At 40.5% G+C, this 22,905-nt stretch overlaps 1 protein-coding gene across 1 annotated transcript in view; it reads left to right on the top strand.

Moving 5' to 3' along the window:
- Window positions 1-22,905, top strand: part of MYZAP (myocardial zonula adherens protein) — a 92,635-nt gene that overhangs the window by 59,364 nt on the left and 10,366 nt on the right. The window contains exons 11-12 of the mRNA XM_064267492.1: window positions 9,725-9,808; window positions 22,104-22,204. Of these exons, the coding sequence (XP_064123562.1) occupies window positions 9,725-9,808; window positions 22,104-22,204 (185 nt within the window). The remainder of the gene's footprint in view (window positions 1-9,724; window positions 9,809-22,103; window positions 22,205-22,905) is intronic.

Genomic DNA, 22,905 nt, shown 5'->3' with positions numbered 1-22,905 from the left:
CAACATCTAGCCCCAGGGTGGCCAACTGTCCTGGTTTGCCTGGGACTAAGGAGGTTCCTGGCACATGAGACCTTAAGTGCTAAAACCTGGAAAGGCTCAGTTAAACCAGGAAGAGCTGGTCATCCTATTTAGCCTTGTGATGTAAACCTACCTTCACTCCCATCAGCAGGACATCCAGTGGTGTGTTTGTTCATGAAGGTTGGGACCATGTCTTCCTTGTTACTGCAGTGCTCCCAGCATCCAACACCGTGCCCAAGACAGAGGTGCTCAGTAGATGCCTTTTGAGGGAATGAATGGTGAAACTCTTGGAACCTCAGTTTCCTCAGCTATAAAATGGGGATAACCTTCTTAGGGTTGTTTCTCTGAAACTAGTGAGATGACTCAGCAAAAGCCTGGTACCCAGCACAGCCTCCTTTCTTCCTTCCCAGTGAAGGCACATGGTTTGGTGAGCCATTTTGTTCATCCTTCTATGATATTTTTACAGCCGAGTCATTTTTAGGTACCCAAGAGAATCAGGGTGCTATGCCTCCCTGACAGTGCAGTAGTTAAGCTCTCGGCTAACCAAAAGGCTGGTGGTTCCAACCCACCAGTGGCTCCGCAGGAGAAAAGTCCTGGTGATCTGCTCCCATAAAGATTGTTGTGTTGTTGTTAGGTGCCATTGAGTCGATTCTGACTCATAGCCGCCCCATGTACAACGGAACGAAACACTGCCTGGTCCTACTCCATCCTTACGATCATCGTTATGCTTGAGCCCATTGTTGCAGCCACTGTGTCAATGCATCTCATCGAGGGTCTTCCTCTTTTTCACTGATCCTCTACTTTACCGAGCATGATGTCCTTCTCGAGGGACTGATTCCTTCTGATAACATGTCCAAGATTACAGCCTAGGAAACCGTATGAGGCAGTTCTTCTACTCTGTTGTACGTGGTCTCTCTAAGTTGGAATCACCTTGCTGGCACTCAGCAACATTTCTCTCCTTAAAGAGAAGTTAGATTATCTTTGATATAAAATAGAAATCAAACCCAATTAGATGATTTTACCTCAGAAGCCAGTTTTAACTGATCCTTTTGAATGGTATAGTTCTATTATTATATATTACTTCAAACTTAATAGGAAAAAATTGATTAAAATATGTGCCCTGTTCATATCCAGCCTGGCTGACTGCCACAAGATACATTTATTGAAAATGAATTTCTACAAACCCAATCAGACATCATGAAGATGAAAAATGTACCTTTTTCCTCCGTTCCTTCATTGATTTTTCATTTTCCCCACTCAGAGTTTCATTTAGCAATTTTTCAGTTTCGTTTTGTTGTGGCCTTAATTCATTTCCCCTGCCCCCTTCCCTCCAAAATGAGATAATGTACCATTTCCCTGGCCCCCATTAAATGGCTCTTTCCTGCTGCGTTTGTGGGGCGGGCTTTGAGCTTGCCATGCGTTCCTGTGCTTTATTACTGTTGAACAAAGAGGGTAAGCTTTATTATTGCTTTTATTCTCGCGTTTTGCGGTGGCTTTTATCAAGGAGCATACACATTAAAAAATACAATAACTATGAAATTACAGTTTACAAGACATCTGAAATAGAATTAAGAGAAGATGTAGCAAAAATTAAAAACCTTTTCCGGGGAAGAGTGTAAAATTCCAAGTATTCCCATTTTACACTGCGGGGTGTCTGAGGATCAAATATGGTTCCTCTTGATTTGCTAAAGGAAAGGGACAGGAGTGTTTGCCAGACCACAGAGGGAACGAGAGGCTGGGTCAGAAACGAGGCCCTGTTGGGACCAGATCACAGAGGGAACGAGAGGCTGGGTCAGGAACAAAGCCCTGCTGCGACCAAACCACAGTGGGAACGAGAGGCTGGGTTGGAAACAAGGCCCTGTTGGGACTAGAGGAAGCAAAGGGAAAAGGTGGCTCTTGAAGGCTGGTGCCTACCTCCTTCCTGACCCGACTCAGCTCACTGATTCACTGGGTCCCTGGGGGCTTTCAGGAGCAATAATGGGGATTTGCAAGCTGTTTTCTTACAAAACTTTGATATTTTCAGAAAATCTACCAGTTGCTGTCAAGTCAGCTCTGACTCACGGAGACCCCAGGTGTGTCACAGTAGACCTGTACTCTATAGGTCTGATTTTTCAGAAGTGGATTACCAGACCTTTCTTCCAGGGTTCCTCTGAGTGGACTCAAACTTCCAACCTTTCAGTTAGCAGCCCAGCACATTAACCATTTGTACCACCTTGGGACTCCTCAAATAACCTAACAACATAAATTTCCTCCCCCAAAAGGCTACAAGGGTTCAATAAAGTATCATGTTACTTTCTCTTGACATAGAACCCATAACCCTAGTTATCTCCTTTTGAGTAGACGCTCTGGTTGGCCGGGATACATCTTTGATGGATTCAAAAGGACCATGAATTATTTCTTCGTAAATGCAGTTAAAAGCAGAAAGTCTTTTAGGTGAGGGTTCATGGGAAGAGGGACGACAAAGCAGAGGTGTTGGTGGAAATGTTGGGGACCTTTGGTTTATTTATTATTGAGTGGCCATATTTTGCCAGTGTGTGTGAGGGCACACACACACAGTTTCACACTCTGATTTTTGATCAAAGTGCCTGTGGGCCTTGGCCAGTTATTCCAAAAATAATAAAACCAAAATTTTTTTGAAAAAGCAAATTTCCAAGAAAATAAACAATAATACCATAAACTTAAACTGTCTGGATTTTAAAAATCAAATTCCCTTTCCCTTACAGAATTTTAAGCAGTTTGATGGAATGTGACCATCCATGTTAATATACCTTCTGGTATCAGTCAGGTTGGTTTCACGTGTGGCACTCCCCGTATGTGCTAAAACTGACGTGCACTGTTTACACGCTCCCTTTCAGTATGTTCTGTGTTGTTCGTAAGGCATTTCTCAGATTACATGTATATTGCCATTTGCCAGTTGATAAAAGGACACATCCCAAAACCCAGTTCCTTAAAAACCCCCATCAAGTGCTCTCTAGTATTTAATACGTATTTGCTGCTGTAATTCTTATATTCATTAATTTCTCTTCACAGTCCCCGAGTTCAATGTTAAATTTCATGAGTCTTGCACAGTTGGGTACTGTTTACGTAATTCTCACTATAGCGTGTAACATATTCTGACATCTTACGTAAAACAACTTCTGTCCTACACATAACCAATGGGAAAAATTTCCAGAAGCTGAGAAGCCTCATAGCCTCCAGGGTCACACTAAAACCGTAACATAAACATACTAAGTTCTTAAACAATTTTCTTTTGGTCTGGTCTACATACAAGTTCTATTTAAAAAAAATTTTTCTTTATTGTGCTTTAGGTGAAAGTTTATAGTGCAAATTAGTTTCTCATTCAAAAATTTATACACAAGTTTTTTTGTGACATTGATTGCAGTTCCTGCAATGTGTCAGCACTCTGCCCTTTTCCCCTTACACCCCAGTTCCCCGTGTCCATCCGTCCAGTTTTCCTGTCCCTTCTTGCTGTCTTTGCTTTTGGGCAGGTGCTGCCCATTTGGTCTCAAATTGTTGATTATTCTAAGGAGCACATTCCTCACGAGCTTTTTTGTTTGTTTTATTGGCCTGTCGAATCTTTGGCTAAAAGATGGACTTCAGGAGAGGCTTCAGTTCTGAGTTAGCAGGGTGTTTGGAGGGCCATAGCCTCAGGAGTTCCTCCAGTCTCCATCAGACCAGTGAGTCTGAACAAGTTATTTTTTGAAACAAATTGGGAGAAATCCTTTCACTACGGCAGCCATTTCCAAAGCAGTTTATAAAAATGTGTGGGTCGATGAGAGTGATTTCAGGTCCCTAAGAGGAGGGTTCTTTTATATATTGATGCACTCAACAGTTGCCCACTGTGGGTTTGCTGTCCAGCCGTAGGGGAAGCTGTGAACAAATGGTGGCAATAACTGTCCTGTGTCCCAAGAGGGAGTTTCAAATGGCTGATGTTGCACAGAGGAGGGGACGCAAAGCCAGCCTAGGGGACTTGGGAGCCGCTGGCCTGGGAGGTGACTGCTGTGTAGATGGTGACAGCAGGTGTTAGTTGTCCTGCTGGAGAAGGGATGGAGGATGAGAAGGCATTCTCGATGGAGGCACCAGCCTGTGCAAAGGCCCAGAGGCAGCACTGGAGTGTGGTCAGGAGTGTGCCAGAGAGCACTAGGAGGATCATGGGTGCTGTTGGGTGCCATCAAGTAGATTTCAATTCATAGCAGCCCCGTCTGACAAAGTAGAACCCCATAGGGTTTTCTAGGCTGTAACCTTTAAGAGAAGGAGCCCTGGTGGCATAGTGGTTAAGGTGCTTGTCTGCTAACCAAAAAGTCAGCAGTTCGAATCCACCAGTTGTTCCACAGCAGAAAGATGTGGCAATCTGCTTCTGTAAAGATTTACAGCCTTGGATTCCCTATGGGCAGTTCTACTGTGTCCTATAGGGTTGCTATGAGTTGGAATAGAGCTGACGGCAACGGGTTTGATTTGGTTAACCTTTATGGGAGCAGATTGCCAGGTCTTTCTTCCTTGGAGCCCATGGGTGCATTCTAACCGCAGACCTGTCAGTTAGCAGTTGAGCACTTAACCGTTGTGCCACCAGGGCTCCTTGCTAGGAGGATGGAGTGGCTTGAAGGTAGGTTCATTGTGGGGTGGACCCGGCATGAAGTGAACCGGCGAGAGAGTGGGACCCCAGGGAAAGGGCCTCAAGTGTCATGCTAGGGAGTTAGAACATCATAAGGTTGGAGGGTTTTTAAGGACAGTGGTATGTTCAGAATCTCTAGGGGCAGGACCTTTTGAAAAGTTCCCGTCCCCCCAGGTGATTCCATTGTGTGGCTGTGGTCAGGGCAGGTTGGTTAGCTCCAACAACTGATGCAGGTAAGTAGGTATCAGGCCACTCTCGGTTTTAAGAAGTTCCAAGAACTTTTATCCTCGCCTCCCACTTATGAATCAGAACCAACTTGACTGCAACAGATTTTTTTTTTTTTTTTTTTGTGGCCTTGGAGGCCTGGCATCCCACAGGATTCCTTAGGCTGCAAAACTTACAGTCCGCCTGAGTTACAAAGAAGCATGCTGGTCAAGACAAACCTTAGGGAAAAAGCCCCTATGAACATTAAAGGTTAAGAACTCCAGACTTTATCAAATACTACCTCCCCGTGACCTTCGAGTATTTTGGTTAATTCCACTACCATTTTGCCTATCATATAAAGATTTTAAAAGTTAATTTAAAAATCTTAATACCATAGGAATGATCGAAAAAGGAACAAAACTGACTCCTACAAAAGTTAAAGGAAATCTAAACAAAACAAACTCCTCCTGCCGCCCTTTGGCCTGTAATCCTACCCCAACCCAGAACTATTTTTGTTTTATCCAGTTTCTTTACCAGTTCGTGCCTTCATCATTATAAACTTTAGTTTTCTACACCTCGGGGCTTTCTGGAGACCTTTCCATTCTGCAGTAATTGTTTTAGTGTTTGTGTAATTCACTCCATCAAGTGATATTCCATAATTCATCACCCACTCCTTTAGTGCTAGACATTAAGGCTATTTCCATTTTCTCTCTATTATAAGTAATATGAGCGAGAACATCTTTGTATATATAGCTTTTTCCCTACGTTCGAATTATATCCTTAGGATTAATTCCCAGGAGTGGGATTAGTGGGTCAAAGGGTATGAACAGCTTTATGGCTCTTAATATTTATTGCTAAACTGCTCAAGGGTCATTCTAATTTACGGTGCCACCTGCAGTACATGAGAGTAGCCGTCTCTCCCACCCCTGCCAACACTGGTTTCTTCAGTCAGTTGTTTGGGGCAAATTTAAAAGGTATTAAAGGGTAACACATTACTGTTTTTTTTTTTTTTTAATTTCTTTTATTATTAATGTTGGACATTTTTTTCTTCAGTGTGTTTTTTATTCTATTTTGTACAGTTTGCTTTCCATAGCAGAAGATTATATTTTTTTGACACCAGGTAGAATTTAGAATATTTTATAATGAAAATGTCAAATGGACTTAGAACAGAAGGAATAAGCAGTGAAGTCCCACAGACTCATTACCCAGATTCATCAATAACAAGAATTGGCCACATTTGCTTTTAAAACAGATCTCAGACACTCTGCATGTTTTCCTACACACTTCACTATTCACTTCTAAAACACATGGAATTTTTCTTACATCATCACAATGCCAGTATGTTCTTAGCAAACTTCATGGTAATTCCTTGGCATCCTTTAATAACAATCTGTAATAAAATTTTCCCAATGTCTTAAACACATCTTTTTACTGATGGCTTGTCCCGTTGGTGTGCAGATGAGGTCCTTTACATTTGGTTGTTTCATGTTTAAAGCTTCTTGCTATAGAGCACCCCCCTCCTGGGTATCTCCCCTCTCACTATGCCTACCCACTGACTTATTGCTGGAACTGAGTCAGTTGTCCTGTAAAAGGTCCTGCATTCTGGGTTAGACGGTTTCCTCGTTAGCGCTGGAAGCTAGGCTAGATTCGGATTCCACTTTTTGATAAGACTGCGTCACAAGTGGCGCAGCGTGCTTCCTGTTGTAGTGATCGGGGCACACGATGTCAGATTGTCCCACTCAGGGTGATCGTGGGTTCAGGTGGCAGCAGCCCAATAGCACAGTTGTCAAGTTCCCTGTTACGAATTGAATTGTGTCCCCCCAAAATATGTGTTGTAAACTCTAACCTCCATGGAGCCCTGGTGCCACAGTGGTTAAGAGCTCAGCTGCTAACCAAAAGGTCAGTAGTTCATATCCACCAGCCTCTCCTTGAAAACTCTGTGGGGCAGTTCTACTCTGTTTTATGGGTTGCTATGAGTCAGAATCTACTCAATGGCAACGGGATGACTGTGGTTATAGTCCCATTTGGGAATGGGTTGTCTTTGCTATGTTAAGGAGACAGGATTTTTGTAGGGTGTGTCTTGGGTCTATCTCTTCTGAGGTATAAGATTAAAAAACCAAGCAGAGCAGAGATGGGGGAAGAGAGATGCAGAACCTCAGAATAGACAAGGACCTTCCCCCAGAGCTCACAGAGAGAGAAAGCCTTCTCCTAGAGCTCTCCCCACCCAAAAAAAAACCCACTGCCGTCGAGTTGATTCCGACTCATAGCAACGCTATAGGACTGAGTAGAGCTGCCCCCATAATTTCCAAGGAGTGCCTTGTGGATTTGAACTGTGGACCTTTTGGTTAGCAGCCATACTTAACCACAAAGCCACCAGGGTTTCCTCCCCTAGATAGAGCAGATACCCTGAATTTGGACTCCTAGCCCCCTAACTGAGAGAGTAGATTTCTGATTGTTAAAGGCACCCACCTGTGGTATTTCTGTTATAGCAGCACTGGATAACTAAGACGTTCCCCTTTGGCTTTTTGCCTCACCATTTCATCTGTTGTTGGTGACTTGAATCAGTTGTTTCATAGGAGCTTAAGAAGGGTGATTTTCTAATTCGCTCATTCCTCCCCCATTTATTAACTGGAATTTTCCTGTAAAGTAAGGCTTTTCCCTCATAAACTAGGGCTTTTTAGTACCCGTAAAACACAATTTATACAAATAAGGCGGGATAAATGCTTTATTCTTTGCTCTAAATTGTCAGGTTAGGAATTGGGGCCCTTGTCACTCCAGTGGTATTCAATTGAGTTGTTGCCATTTCTTTTCTTTAAGAATCATTAAAAAAATACACATTCTTTTGAAATATATATTAAAAAAATGTATTACATATTCTTTTTAATGAGTTTTAATCAATTACATTCCTTTTTTTTTGATGCTCAAATTTTCTACCCTCAGCCAAAGGGAGACCCTTCATGTTCTTATTTTCAGGCCTAAGAAGTTATCTCAGGCTCATCATTTCTTGCCATTCCTCTGAGGTGTTGTGTGTTCTTAGTGGGAAATGGTATTCAGAAACCAAAATCTGAATATACTCCGGGCTTGTCGTTATTGTTTTTTCCAAGTTTTCTCAGTGGATAGAGCTTGGCAAATGCATATTTTACAAAAGAAAATAAAAGATGATTCGTTCACACTGATATTTCCATTTCAAATTTAACCATAACTTTTTTTATTTCTTAGATTTCAAACTTCTATTTCTTTTCTTTTACACTTGGTTCCAAAAATCATTATGCTACAATACATATATCAGAAAGTTTTTTTAAAAAGTACCAATATTTACAACTCACAATTTTCCTAGTGAATGAGAGATTTCTTTGAAACTATATTTATCTTCTAATATATTCCACTAAAATATGCAAATTGCTGTGTTCCAACAACACTTGAGTTAATTCTTTTCACCATTTCAATATATAATTATGTTCTTTCGTTTCGGCTGGTTTTCAGGTTTTGGGGTTCACTTTTCCCCTCTTGTTTAATTTTATTTTTTTGTGTCTCCAAAATATGTTTTCAGTGTTAAAACAGTGTAATAAGGTATTATCAGAAAGTCTTCTGTTCTGTCTCCCCCTCCTAATATCCTCCTTCCTCCACTGATAACTGTTTCTTAGCAATGTGGTTATTATTAGGTTAGGATGTACTATGGTTTATGTAAGCAGCCACTTAGTGATGGAGTCTTGTTTTGTGTTTCCTAAAAGTAAAAAATCCTATACCCAAGAATCGAATCGATGGCACTGTTGTTTCATACTTTGGCTAGTGTGTGTTTGGGATCTCTTCCTGGAAATGGGATTGCTGGGTAAAAGGGTACATGCGGGTGCACCTTTTCTAGATGTAGATTTTTCAGAGAGTAGAGGGCCCTCAACAATAGGAATTGTTCCAATTTCTACCGAGAGGATTTTTTAAAAAAGATTTTGCAAACGTTCAAATTCAGTATTCTAGATTGCTGGAAAGGTAGCGTGTTCTTAAAACCCACATGTTATTTATTGAATCTGTACATTGTTCCCACTATTGTCCAAGGCATGTCCTAGCATGGAGTACCATAGTTGCTGTTTTGGGGGACACATGGTTTGTCTTTGTTATTGTTAGTTGCCGTCAAGTCGGCTCCAACTCATGGCAGCTTCTGTGTAACAGAAACATTGCTCGGTCCTGGGCCATCTTCAAGATCGTTGGTATGTTTGAGTCCATCGTTGCAACCGTTGTGTTAATCCATCTCATAGAGGGTTTGCCTTGTTTTCCTGGTTTGTCTTGGGAGACATAATACATGAGTGAAAAACAAAGATAGAGGAGTTCAAGATTGAACACATTACAAAGATAGAAAGTTAAGGCCAGCTCAAGTCTCACCACTGTAGGAGGCCACACGAGGCCCTGGTCCTCTGAATTCCATTCATTAGCACTTTTAGTGACCCGTGATCCGTTTCCCAAACCAAGATTTTGACACTTGGCTAAACAAATATGAGTGTCCTAACAGGGTTAACAGTCCTGAATGTTCCAGGTTTGGGCTGCCTCATAAATCCAGACTAATTATTTCCCGTAGAGTTGTATCTGCCGTTTCCCATAGCAAATTTTCTGAAAACCTGGGCTTAATAAAGGTTACAAGGTGAAATCATAGTGGAAATGCTGCATTAACCTTAATGAGATGTGACTCTCCAAAATCCTGTTGGATATCCCAAGCTTGCTTGGACACAAGACCCCCACTGCGTGCGCAGAGCATCTTACACTAATACTGTTGGCGGAGCACAGAGAACCCGTGTGTAGCTTCTGTTTAAATAAAGCCAAAAGCATCTCTTCCAGTTGATTTACTTGTATTTATGTAATTCTATACTTTTGATTAATAATATTTATTTTGTTTCTTTATAGATTGAATCATTAAAGAAAAAGGTGCAGCAGAAACAACTCCTAATATTGCAACTTTTAGAAAAGATATCTTTCCTGGAAGGAGAGGTAAGAAGCTATGTTTCTTTAAGATGGCGTCTACCCTACCATTAAATTTTATGTTTCTGAGCCTACCACCAACACTTAATTAAAAATATAGCTATTTCCTGGCCTTATAAAATTGATTGAAGGTTAACTGCCAACACCGAAAATGAGGTTCTGACAGCTAGTTTTTCTTTACCACCTGACTCGCTCGTTCCAGCTTGCTGTTCACCTCTGCTTTCTGGCTCTAGTTTTTCTTGCTCAAGAATTTTCTTAAAAAAAAAAAGAATTTTCTTAGCAAGTTTGATAAGGTGTTGGTTAATACTGATAATTTCCCATATTTGTGCTGTGCTTTATGACTTGTTTTTTCACATATATTCCTCACATAATTCCCTTAGCAACTTTAAGGAAGGTGAGGCAAGGGTTTTTATATCTATGCTAATAGATGAAAAAACAGAGGCACTGAGAAGCAAGTGATTTTACGCAAAGTCACCCAGCTTAGTGAGTGCCAGAGCCAGGCTGAAAGACCAGGGGAAAAAAACCATTGCTGTGAAGTCAATTCGGACCCGTAGTGACCCTATAGGACAGATTAGAACTACCCCATAGGACTTCCAAGGCAGCGGTTAAAGCAGTCGGTGACTAACCAAAAGGTTGGCAGTTTGAACCCACTCACTGCTCGGCGGGTGAAAGGTGTGGCAGTCTGCTTCTGTAAAGATTGCAGTCTTGAAAACCCTATAGGGTCACTCTAAGTCAGAGTCAACTCAATGGCAGTGGGTTGGTTGGTTTGTTTGTTTGGAATCTTTATGGAAGCAGACTGCCACATCTTTCTCCTGTGGAGTGGCCAGTGAGTTCGAACCGTTCGCAGTCGAGTGCTTTAACCACTGCGCCACCAGGACTCCTTGAACATGTTTTAGAGGTGACTTAATTTTACCTGAAACTTTTAAGATGCTCAGTATTCCCAGCTTTCTTGCACTTTGTCATTTTGTGGATTTTGTGTAGGTTCCAGAGAAGGAAATTATGGGCTAAGAAGTACCTTAAGAGGTTAGATATTAATAGAAAGAAGCCAAAACCTATTTGCTCTGAGGGCTCTTTATTAAGAGTTTGGCATGGAGCCCTTTCTTTCTGAGTCTCTTTGGTTTGCCAGGCCTCTGTCCTTGTCCGTGTTCCTCATTATGATCCTTCCTCATGAGGGAGAGCCCAGGAGAGAGTATGAAGGAAGAAGGAAGGAAAGAAAGGACATTTATTAAGCGCCTAGTGTGTGCTGGGCACTGTTAGACACTTCCCGTATGTCCTGTGTAATGTCGAGGCTAAGAGTGGAATCAGACTTACTCAAGTTTGAACCCTGGGTCCGCTGCTTATTAGCTGAGTGACCCTGGAGAAGTTTTTTATAATTATAAAATGATGTATGTACATGTGTGTCAATGAAATGAGAATTCGTATGAAGTGTCTGCCATGTACTCAAAAAAACGGTTGCCATGCAGTCAATCCCGACTCATGGCAACCCCATGTGTGTCAGAGTAGAACTGTGCTCCACAGGGTTTTCAATGGTTGGTTTTTCCCAAGTCGATCACCAGGCCTTTTTTTGGAGGCACCAGTGGGTGAAGTCAAACCTCCAGCCTTTCGGTTAGCAACCAGGTGTGTTCTAAACACTTGATATTTGTTAACTTATTATTGTTGCTCTCTCTTTGTTAAAAGGGGTGCCCTGTGAGTTAGATTGTATTTCACTCATTTGATAGATAAGGATGCTGAGATTTAGGGACATTAAGGAACCTGCCCCAGGTTACAGGTAGGGAGGGGTAACCTGAGTCCAGAGCTTGAACTCTTAATCACTTTGTTTTCAGGGGTGGTGAGCTGGATCTTCATTTACTCTCTTTTTGAAGGATTATCTACCAGTCATTCCCAGAAGTTGCATATGGTCATGGGGACCTGAGTCCCAGATACTCGTGGGGACCTGACTCCAGGTAGCCCATGGGGACCTGAGTCCCAGGTGGCCTGTGGGGACCTGATAGCAGATTCAAGGCCCAGTCTCCTGACAGCAGAGGAAGTGGGCATTGCTCCACCCCACCCCATCTTCTCCTGCATGGTCACGGGGTCCAGCTCCAGCCTATGATGAACATTTCTGTTTCTAAGATTTCTCTCCAAAATTGCAGCTCCCCTGTGTTTAGTTACCTGTGTTTAAACTCATTAGATTCTGTTTTGCACCCACCCCTCCTAGAGTCCTAAAAGCTTACTCTGGCCTAGCCCATCAGACTGGGCTTTAACCAGCCAATTCAAAATCTTCCCAGTACAAAAATATGCCCATTCTTTTTTTCTTCTGCTTATTTCCAAACAAACATGTATCTACTCACCTTCTGGAGCAGAGATATTTTATTCCCTATGTCCCATATAGAGAATATTATTCAAATAAAATTACAAGGCATATATCTTCATGAGATAAAAAAAAAAAAAAAACCACTGCCATCATGAGATAGATAAGCTTTCTGAAACCCTCAACAAATTCCATTCCATTTTTCTTTCTGCTAGAAATCCCAAACTTGCAGCTAAATTCAAAAGTCAGAGGAAACCTTGTCTTTGGTGGCAAATATAGGAGTCCACGCATGCGATAAAATTGTATAGAATTAAATACACACACACACGTACACACGAGTACAAGTAAAACTCTGGAGATAGGAAAAAAATGATGGGTTTTATTAATGTCAGTATCCTCACCGTGATATTGTAGTATAGTTTTGCAGGATGTTACATTGAGGGGAACTGGGTGAAGGATACACAGAATCTGTCTGTATTATTATTTTTTTTATATAACTGCAGGTGAATCTATGAGAATTTCAAAATAAATTTTTAATTAAAAAAATGTTTTTTTAAAAAAAGAGGAAAGGAGTCAAATAGCTTTTGTCTGTCCTGCATTTAAGGTGTGTTGTCTAACTCATAAACCTCTCAGCGTGTCTGCTGTGCGTTCCTGGGACTGTTATAAATTTCCCTGTGTGAAATGGATGGCAAGACAGGCACCAGGGCTCTGCAGTCGCGTTTATTGGACACACATTCTCGTTCAGTGCAGGGGCTCTAGCCCCTACCTGTTTGCTCCCCTGGGCCTGAGGGAGCTGGAGGCAAGGTGGCTGCCATGCATTTGTGACATAATTCACCCCGCCTCCCAAAAAATGCCAAAAGGTGACACACAGGGTTCTTCCTTCCTGGAAGGCACACAGTCCTCTGGAGCCACAGTGTGACATGCATTCCACATGTAAACACAAGGTGGTGGTATTTGAAAGCAGGACAGCCCTGGATTCTGAATCTCCCAGAGGCAGTCTTTTCTGGAGCTAGGCCCAGGCAGCAGTTGGAGGTGATTCTTTGTCATTCTGCTCAGCCCTACTCTGCAAGACCCAGAAGCAGAGGGTTTCACTGATCATACCTGTCGATTTTATTTATGAAGTATTTCTTAAATCTTCCCCTCCTGTCTAACTTCCTTCCTGCTGCCCATGTTCGAGCTCTCACCATTTTTTGTCTTTTTCGTATCAACTTGATTGTGTATTAATTTGTGTAAATAGACTGCATCTATTTAAAGTGTGTAACTTGATGGGTTTTGACAGTTGTATGTACCTGTGAAACTACCGTCACAACCAAGATACAGAGCTTTGTATCACTCCCTCAGAATTCCGTTTGCCTTTGAAATGCATCTCCGCGTTAACCCTCGGCAACCACTGATTGGATTTGTTCCCATTTTATATAAATGGATGCGCACTGTGTGTAGCCTTTCGTGTCTAGCTTCTTACACTCAGAGTAACGATCGGAGATTCATCCGTGCTGTTGGTTGTCTGTGTTCCACCCTATTTCAGAGCAGTGTTCCATTGCGTGACTCTGCCAGTTTGTTTACCCATTCATCTCTTTATACGTATTTGGGTATTTCCCGTTCGGGGCTGTTGTGACTGACGCCGCTGTGAACACTCCTGTACAAGTCTTTGTGTGGGCTTGTGTTTTCATTTCTGTTCAGTAAATCCCTAGTACTGGAATAGCTGGGCTGCATGCATACAGCAGGTTTGACTTTTAAAGATATTGTCGGTTTTTAAAGGAATTGCAGTATTTTACATTCCCACCAGCCGTCTGAGTGTTCCAGTTTCTCCATATCCTCACCAGTTTGTTTTTTGTTTTTTTTTTTAAATTCTGATTGCGCTTTTAATTTGCATTTCCCTGGTGTCTAGTGACACTGAGCGTCTTCTTGCCATTTGTACATCTTATTTTGTAAAGTGTCTGTTTATATCTTTTGCCCGTTATTTAATTGAGTTTTTTGTCTCCTTGTTATTGACTTATAAGTGTTCTTTATACATTCTGGATAGTCCTTTGTCAGATATATGTATTTGTGGGCATTTTCTCCTTTTCTGTGACTTGCCTTTTTATTTTCTTAATGATATCTTTTGGGGAACAGAGATTTTTACTTTTGAAAAAGTTCAACTTAATTTTTTCATTTATAGTTTGTGCTTTTTTGTGTCTTATCTATGAACTCTTTGCCTACTACAAGATCACAGAGATTTTCTCCTGTGATTTCCTCTAAGAATTTTATAGTTTCTGCTTTTACATTTAGATCTGTGATCCATTTTGAGTTAATTTTTATGTTTTGTGTGAAGAGTTAATAATTTTTTTCTATACAGATACACAGTTGTTTAATTTTAATTTCTCTTTAATTCCTAATATACTCAACACCCAGTGCCATCGAGTCGATTTACAGTTTCTTTTTGAATAATAGCAAGGTGATACCCTTCTCCCAGCCACAGCCATTACTCCCTAAAGACCCAAACCAAAACCCAACCCAGCACCGTCAAGTCGATTCCGACTCTTAGCGACCCTATAGGACAGGGGTCAACTGCCCCATAGAGTTTCCAAGGAGCGCCTGGCGGATTTGAACTGCCAACCCTTTGGTTCGCAGCCATAGCACTTAACCACTACACCACCAGGGTTTCCAATTCCTAATATAGGTGATATATATTCTTTCTCTCCCTCCTCTTTGTTTCTTTGAGCAGCCTACGCCGGGTGGGGGCTATCAATTTTATTGATTCTATTTTATCTGTTAGTTTTTGGCTTTCTTGTCGGAGCCCTGGTGGTGCAGTGGTTAAGAGCTCAGCTGCTCTTTGGAAACCCTATGGGGCGGTTCTTCTCTGTCCTATAGGGTTGCTGTTAGTTGGAATAGACCTGACGGCAGTGTTTTTTTTTTTTTCTGGGGGAGGGGGGTGACTTTGTTAATTTTCTCCATTTGTCTGCCTTCTGCTCTGATACTTATTATTTCGTTCCTTCAAATTATTTTGGGATTACTTTGCTCTTCTTTTTCTGTCTTCTTGAGGTGGAACCTTGGGCCATTGATTTTAGACCTTTCTTTCTTTTTTTTTTTAATATAAGCCTTTAAAGCTATAAATGTCCCCCTAAGCTCTGCTTCAGCTACATCCCACAAACTTGGATATGTTGTATTTTTATTATTAACCAGTTCCAAATATTTTCTAATTTCCCTTGAGATTCTTTGACTTATGTATTATTTAGAAGTGTATTGCTTAACCTCCAAATATCTGGGGTTTTCCTAAATATCTTATTGTTTTGGATTTCTAATTTAATTCTGTTATGGTCAGAGAACATATTTTGTATGGTTTTAATTATTTTAAATTTATTGGGACTTGTTTTATGCCCAGCATATGGTTTCTTTTGGTTAAACATCATGAAAAAAATATGTATTCTGTTGTTGTCGTGTGTGTTCTATAAATATCAATTAGGCTTATTTGGTTGCTAATATTGCTTGCATTATTTATGTCTTTTCTGGTTTTTGTGTAATTGCTCTATCAATTGTTCAGAGAGGCATGTTAACATCCCTTATTATGATTTTAGACTACTTCTGTCTTTAATTCTGTCAATTTTTACTTCATGTGTTTGAGACTCTATTAGGTACATAGACATTTATGATTTTTGTATCTTTGTGATGAATTGACCTTATATTATTATGAAATTTGGTCTCTACCTTTTTAATGCCCTTTGTCTTGAAGTCTATCTGATATTGATGTAGCCATTCCTGCCTTCCTGTTTACTGTTTACATGGTTTATCTTTTTCCATCTCCTTATTTTCAACTGGTCCATATTTCTATATTTAAAGTGCATCTCTTGTTGACAACATTTAGCTAGGTCTTAACTTTTTTAACCAGTCTGATAATCTCTAACTTTTAATTGGAGTATATAGTCCATTAACTAATTATTGATTTGGATCTATTATTTCATTATTTGTTCTCTGTTCCCTCTGGTTTTGTTGTTTCTTTTGTTCCCCTTTTCTTGCCTTCTTTTGCATTATTTGAATATATTTTAGAATTCTATTTTATCTCTGGCACTTCTGCTGTAATATTTTAGCGGCTGCTCTAGATATTGCACGATACACCATTAACTATTCACAGACCACTTAGAGGTAATATTGTACCAACTCTCCCCCCAGCCAAAAAAAAAGCAAACCTGCTGCTGTCAAGCCAATTCCAACTCATAGCAACCCTATATTAGGACAGAATAAAACTGTCCCCTAGGGTTTCCAAGGAGCAACTGAAGGATTCAAGCTGCCAACCTTTTGGTTTGCAACTGAGCTCTTAACCACTGTGCCACCAGGGCTCCGATATTGTACCATTCCATGTAAAACAGAGAAACCTTGCAACTCTGTGATGTGATAGTTGTCATAATTATTATTGCTAAATACACTGTAAATCTACAATACATTATTATAATGTTTGCTTTAATCAGATATATTTTAAAGAAATACTTTGTATTTCTGAGTTTCTCTCTGGTTTCATCTCTCTTCAGCCTGAAAGAATTTTATTTAGCATTTCTTGTAGTGAAGATCAGGTGACGAGAAATACCATTAGTTTTCTTCTCTTAAAATAAGGTCTTTATTTCACCTTCATTACTGAAACAGAAGTTTAGATTGACAGTTTATTTTTCTCAGCACTTCAAAATACTATTCCAGTTTTCTGTCTTCCATGATTTCTGATAAGGTATCTTCAGACATTCAAATTACTGTTTTCCTGTATATAGCAGGGTTGCTTTCAAGATTTTCATTTGTCTGTGGTTTTGGTTTTGGGTGGTTGGATTATAATTTGCCCGGGTGTGTTTTCTCTTCTAATTAATTTATCTTCTTTGAGGTTTTCTGAGCTTCTCGAATTTGTAAATTTATGCCTTCCACTAAGTTTGGGGAAATTTCAGCCATTATTTCTTTGATTTTTTTTTTCTTCTTCTTCTCTAGTCTCTCCTCTCCTTTTGTGATTCCAGTATCCTTATATTAAATTAGGCTTTAGAAAAATTGGTCCACAGTTCCCTGAAGCTCTGTTTATTGTTTTAATCTTTTCTTTTTTTCTTCAGATTGGATGATTTCTATTAATATACCTTCAAGTTGGCTGACTCCTTCCTTTGTAATCTCCATTCTTCTCTTAAGTTTATCTAGTGAATTTTTTTTATTTCAGTTCTAAAATTTCCATAAAAATCTCCTTTTGTATTTTCTATTTTTCTGATCTTTTTAAAAAATTACTTCATTAATTACAAGCATATTTTCCTTTATCTTATTGAGCATAGTTATAATAGCTTTAAAGTCATCTCAGGATTGGGATCTGTTGATTCTCTTTTCCCTTGGGAATGGTTACATTTTCCTGACTCCTTGTATGCTGAGTAGTTTCAGATTTTATCACAACTAATGCAAATATTTTGTTGTGGAGACTTTGAATTCTGTTCTAGTGTTCCAGAGAGTGTTGAGGTTTTTGTTTTAGCAGCAGTGAATTTGGTTAGATCCCACTGCACCCTTCTGTGCCTGTGGTGGGTGGTGTCTCAGATCTCAGTACAGGTAGCCCCCGACTGACAACAGGGTTCTGTCCTAAGCACTCCATTGTAAGTCAGTTCAGATGTAAGTCGAATACCTCATTTTTTTTCATTATTATTGCCTTTTATAGGGTTGCTATGAGTTGGAATCGATTCGATGGCAACAAATTTTTTTTTTTTTTTGGTTTATTATCAGTGTCTTTATAAATTCTTTGTCTTTGAGGGGTTGGAAATATTAATATATTTCCAATAAACTTACAGGTATATTTTAATACATACATAAAAAAAATACACAAATCATAAAAACTTCCTCCAACAATGAAGAAGAGTTGGAAGACAGTGGCATGTTGTCAGCTGTGGTAGTTAACTCCACTTGTGGAAGGTTCTGAATCACCTAGATTATCCCTGGGAATGGCGATGGCATTTCTAGTCAGAAAATTAGTGAGAGTCGTCTGTGTAGTCCTTTTCTTTTTTCTTCATATATTTCATGGTAACATCTCACTGCTTCACACATCTGTCTATAGTCTTCAGCAAAGTGATCAGTGTTTGGGTCCATGTTTTGAGCAACTGAAGCCCCTCATTTAGTTTAGAAAACTAAATCTGTACAGCAGTTTTGAACAGTAAATCATAAAATTGAATATCTGTGAGTGAACATCTGAGAGTGATAACATCAGCAAATTATACACTGCAACATTGTAGTACATATTGCTAATGATAATATGTACTACAAGCAGATTGTGGTAAGTGTGGTTTGTCATAACTCAGTCATAACTCAAATACATTGTAAGTTGGTGACCACCTGTACAGATCTTTGAGTCTTGGCTGCAAATTTCTTTCGGTTTGTCCCACACATTCATGGTTCAGGGGTCGGCCCGAGACTTGAGATGAGTCTGTATGCAGAATTTGGGGTTGCTCCCTTCTCTGATTCTCTCTTTTGGTTTTGCTCTCACTTTTGGTGGCCCGGGTTATCCTAGGTTCCTTTGGTCCCTTCCGCCAGAATGATGGTCTTTCTACTGAATTTTCACCATCCCTCTGTTGCCACCACCATGACTGTACTGCTCTTGGAGCAAAGCTGCAAACAGAAACCGAAAGGACAACAAAACGAAACAAACAGAAAAGCCGTTTTATGCTTGTCACTGGCTCCAAGTTTCACCTGCCCTCCAAAATGTGCCTGTCTTTGTTCGATTTCCAGAGACCTCAGCTGTTGTGTTTGGTCTTTTGTACAGAGTTTGTAGCTTTGATTTGCAGGAGGATCCATTTGTTAAACACCCACTCCTCTATACTGGAGGTGCAGCTCTCATTCTTTTAGCAGGATACTCCCAATGGCCTCCCCGACTGGTCTTCCTCTCTCTAGTCTTATTTCCCTCCAATTCAGTTTTCACTTGGGAGCCCAAGTGATTAAAATAAAATCGAGTTCTGACCTTGCCTTTAGGGTGTAAGCTCCTTGTATCGACATGCATAGCTGTTCATAACAAACTCTTGCCCGTTTGTATAATGCAGTATATGCCTGTTCTCAGCCCAATATGTCTGCACAAGTCAGTAGTACTCATCCCCATTGCTTTTTCTTCCTCTCTTTCTCTTGACTAACTCCAGGAACTCCTCATGGACAATCCAACTGCTCTCCCCATTTTAAATTAAATGTCCCCTCTGAATTCTCCCTGAGTTTTTTTTTTTATTCTGTGAGTTCCACTGGCATGGTACTTACCACATTATTCTGTTATTTTCAGCTTACTTGTCTATACCCATCGTGAGACTGAGCTCTTCAGGTTGCAAATCATGCCACATTCATCTCTTTAAGTGCTAACTATGTTCCCCCACCCAATTTCACACATGGTCTAATACGTAGTAGATAACCCAAAAAACAAACAAAAAAAACCCTGTTGCCTGAGCCCAAGACACAGAAAGACCCCCACAAATCAGAGACTCATCAGCCTGAGACCAGAAGAACTAGATGGTGCCCGGCTACAACCGATGACTGCCCTGACAGGGAACACAACAGCGAATCCCTGATGGAGCAGGAGAACAGTAGGATGCAGACCTCAAATTCTCATAAAAAGACCAGACTTAGTGGTCCAACTGAGACTAGAAGAACCCTGGAGATCATGGTCCCCAGACCTTCTGTTAGCCCAAGACAGGAACCATTCCCAAAGCCAACTCTTCAGGACAGGGATTGGACGGGACTATAAGATAGAAAACGATACTGGTGAGGAATGAGCTTTTTGGGACAAGTAGACACATGAGACTACGTGGGCAGCTCCTGTCTCAGGGGGAGATGAGAAGTCCAAGGGGGACAGAAGCTGGCTGAATGGACATGGGAATACAGGGTAGAGAGAAAGAGTGTGCTGTCTCAATAGGGGGGAGAGCAACTAGGAGTGTATAGCAAGGTGTATATAAAAATTTGTATGAGAGACTGACTTAATCTGTAAACTTTCACTTAAAGCACAATTAAAAAAAAAAAACCCTTGCTGTCTAGTCGATTCGGACTCATAGCAACCACATAGAACAGAGTAGAACTGTCCCATAGGGTTTCCAAGGAGCTGCTGGTGGATTCGAACTGCCAACCTCTTAATTAGCAGCCACAGCTCTTATCCACTGTGCCATCAGGGCTCCAAGTAGTAGATACCCAGTGATTTTTTTTTTTTTTTTACTGATGCATTACATTTTCGTAAGTACAAAAGGTTTTAAGTTTCTGTGGGTATCCAATGCGCACTCAGAGTTTTTATGAAATAGGACAAAGGATTTTGGGCTACCTGCCCCACTATTCACTATATATCAACTACTTTTGTCTTTTTATGTTAACTTTGTCTTTCATGCCCCCTAACTGTAGGCCCTAGACCCGGCATTCTGTGAACCCCTCGTGATTACAGTCTTTGCCCCGAGAAGGGATAAAACTATGAGATCACGGAGCTTGTTAAAGGGCAGGCCTCTTCTGCCACCCTCTCTCCTTGCAAATGGAGAGTCCAGATGATGCTGGGAAGCTGTGTGTGTGGATGGATGTTGATGTCTCCCTGGCCGTAAGCCAGCCCTCTTCTCCCATCCAGAGCACCAGGCAATAGGCTCAGAGCCTATAGATCTGCCGTGACTTGTCAGCTGCTTGGGAATCTGGAAAGCATTCTCTTCTTGACATGGTTTCCTATTTATCAGAAGGCATCCGTTACCCTTACATTCTGCAGGACACAGATTGGTGCAAGAGCTGCCGCTTTGCTTCTTGGAACCACCCAAATCAAAGCAGGAGCTATTGAGCTATAACTCATACTCCTTCTTACAACAGATGAGCTTCTGTTTCCACAGAACTTTTAAACTTGAGTGTGTTAACTAGTATCTCAGAATCATATTTCGGTTTTGGCTTCAACTTAAAAAAGCAAAAACAAATGCTTTAATTTTTTTCTGGTTATACACATAATATGCACATTGTAAAACATTTATACTTATTCAATAAATATTAATCGAGCATCTCCTACATGCCATGCTTTGAGGATACAGCCAAGAAGATAGACATGGTTGTTGCCTCATGACAGAAAAATAAGGTAAATTACAGAAAAATGTATAGAAGAACTTTAAAAAAAAAGATTCTCAACACATAGAGATAACCGCCATCAATTTTTTTGTGTGAAAATTTTTTGTGTTTTTTCTTTTTGGAATCCCTCAGTTCATGTATTTGCATTTCAACATCTTCACTTATCTGGCTTCTTTGTCCTTCATTTCCCTCCTGGGGCAAATTTCCAATTCCTGAGCATCTGATCATTAAACTATGTAATATTTGGTTCTGGTCTGAAAGAAAGCTATTCAGAATGCTAATTTTAAATCCCAAGTGGCTTGTTCTACTTTATATGTTTGGGATTCAGAATTCTTCACACCTATGAAACACTAATTATTAAGTTAGAGAGGTATTTCCCACTAAATAAAATTAATAGACTTGCTCATTTTATAGTTTAGTGAGGTGGTGTTAAAAGTTGAACTGCACCTTATTTATAATCGCAAAGAAAAAAAAAAAAGATACATACCTAAATGTCCATCATTAAGATACTAGGTAAATAATGCATGTCCATACAATGGAATGCTCTGAACGTGTTAAATGAGTTTGTTGATAAAAAGAAAACTAATAAACATGGAAAGGCACCCCCCCCAACAAATTGTTTAGTGGGGGAAAAAAGCAGTTTATAGTGTGGTTCAGGATATTTAGTTTCTGTCCATGTATCTAAAATTGGACACATGTATCTACATAAACAGAAAGCTATCTGTAAAGATTCAGTCAATATTCAGTGAATATTTCTTTAACACCTACTGTGTACTTATTGTTCTTGAGTGTCATCAAGTCAATTTAGACTCATAGTGACCCCATGTGACAGAGTATAACTGCCCCATAGAGTTTCCTAAGGACTCAATAAATATGTTGCGATAGATGTCTGTGCCATGGGAAAAACCCCGATACTGCATGTCAATTTATCACGCCTATTTGTGGTAAAACATATTTGCCTTACTAAGTACTTTATTTTCTCATCTCTAGAATAACGAACTCCAAAGCAGGTTGGACTATTTAATGGAAACCCAGCCCAAGACAGACGTGGAGACCAGAGAGATTGGTGTGGGCTGTGATCTTCTGCCCAGGTATTTAGGAATTTCCTGTTCTTCTGAAACTCAAATTCCTCTTTGATTTAAGAAAATACTTTATTGGGCTATTGTTACCAGAATTTCATTTTTTCTATGAAAAACCTCTCTGTAAAGGTAAGTGGTGGCTGCTGAGGGGTGTCTGCTGGTTTCTGTGGAAGTAGGGGCAGTGTGCAGGGGAAGGGACAGTGAAAGAGAGACCTGGGCAGCCACTTCAGGGAGAGGTTGGCCCTGTTAGTGAGTGCACTCATTCATTCATTCATTCCACATCTCTGAGTATCTTCTTTATTCCATTTGTGGTACAGAGGGGAATGAGATGTGGCTCCTGCCCCAGACTACAGCCTGGGTCGGGGAGACAGATACGTAAGCAGACATTTACAACTCTGTGAGAGGTGTGTTAGTAATATAGAGGAAAACCAAACCAAACCCATTGGCGTCGAGTGAATTCTGACTCATAGCGACCCTACAGGACAGAGTAGAACTGCCCCACAGGGTTTCCAAGGAGCACCTGGCAGATTCAAACTGCCGACCTTTTGGTTAGCAGCCATAGCTCTTAACCACTGTGCCACAGGGTTTCCAATATAGAGGAAAGCGGTTCTAAATTTTTAACAAGTGATTCTGACCCCTGGTACCGTAGCAGAGCATTGTCAAGCACCAGGTCAGTTATGAGCAGTCGTCCCATAGCTACAGGCTGGCTCGCT

This window comes from Loxodonta africana, chromosome 13 (genome assembly GCF_030014295.1).
Source record: "Loxodonta africana isolate mLoxAfr1 chromosome 13, mLoxAfr1.hap2, whole genome shotgun sequence".
Taxonomy (NCBI): Eukaryota; Metazoa; Chordata; class Mammalia; order Proboscidea; family Elephantidae; genus Loxodonta; species Loxodonta africana.
Note: the sequence above shows the minus strand (reverse complement) of the source record. Positions and strands in the feature narration are given on the sequence as shown.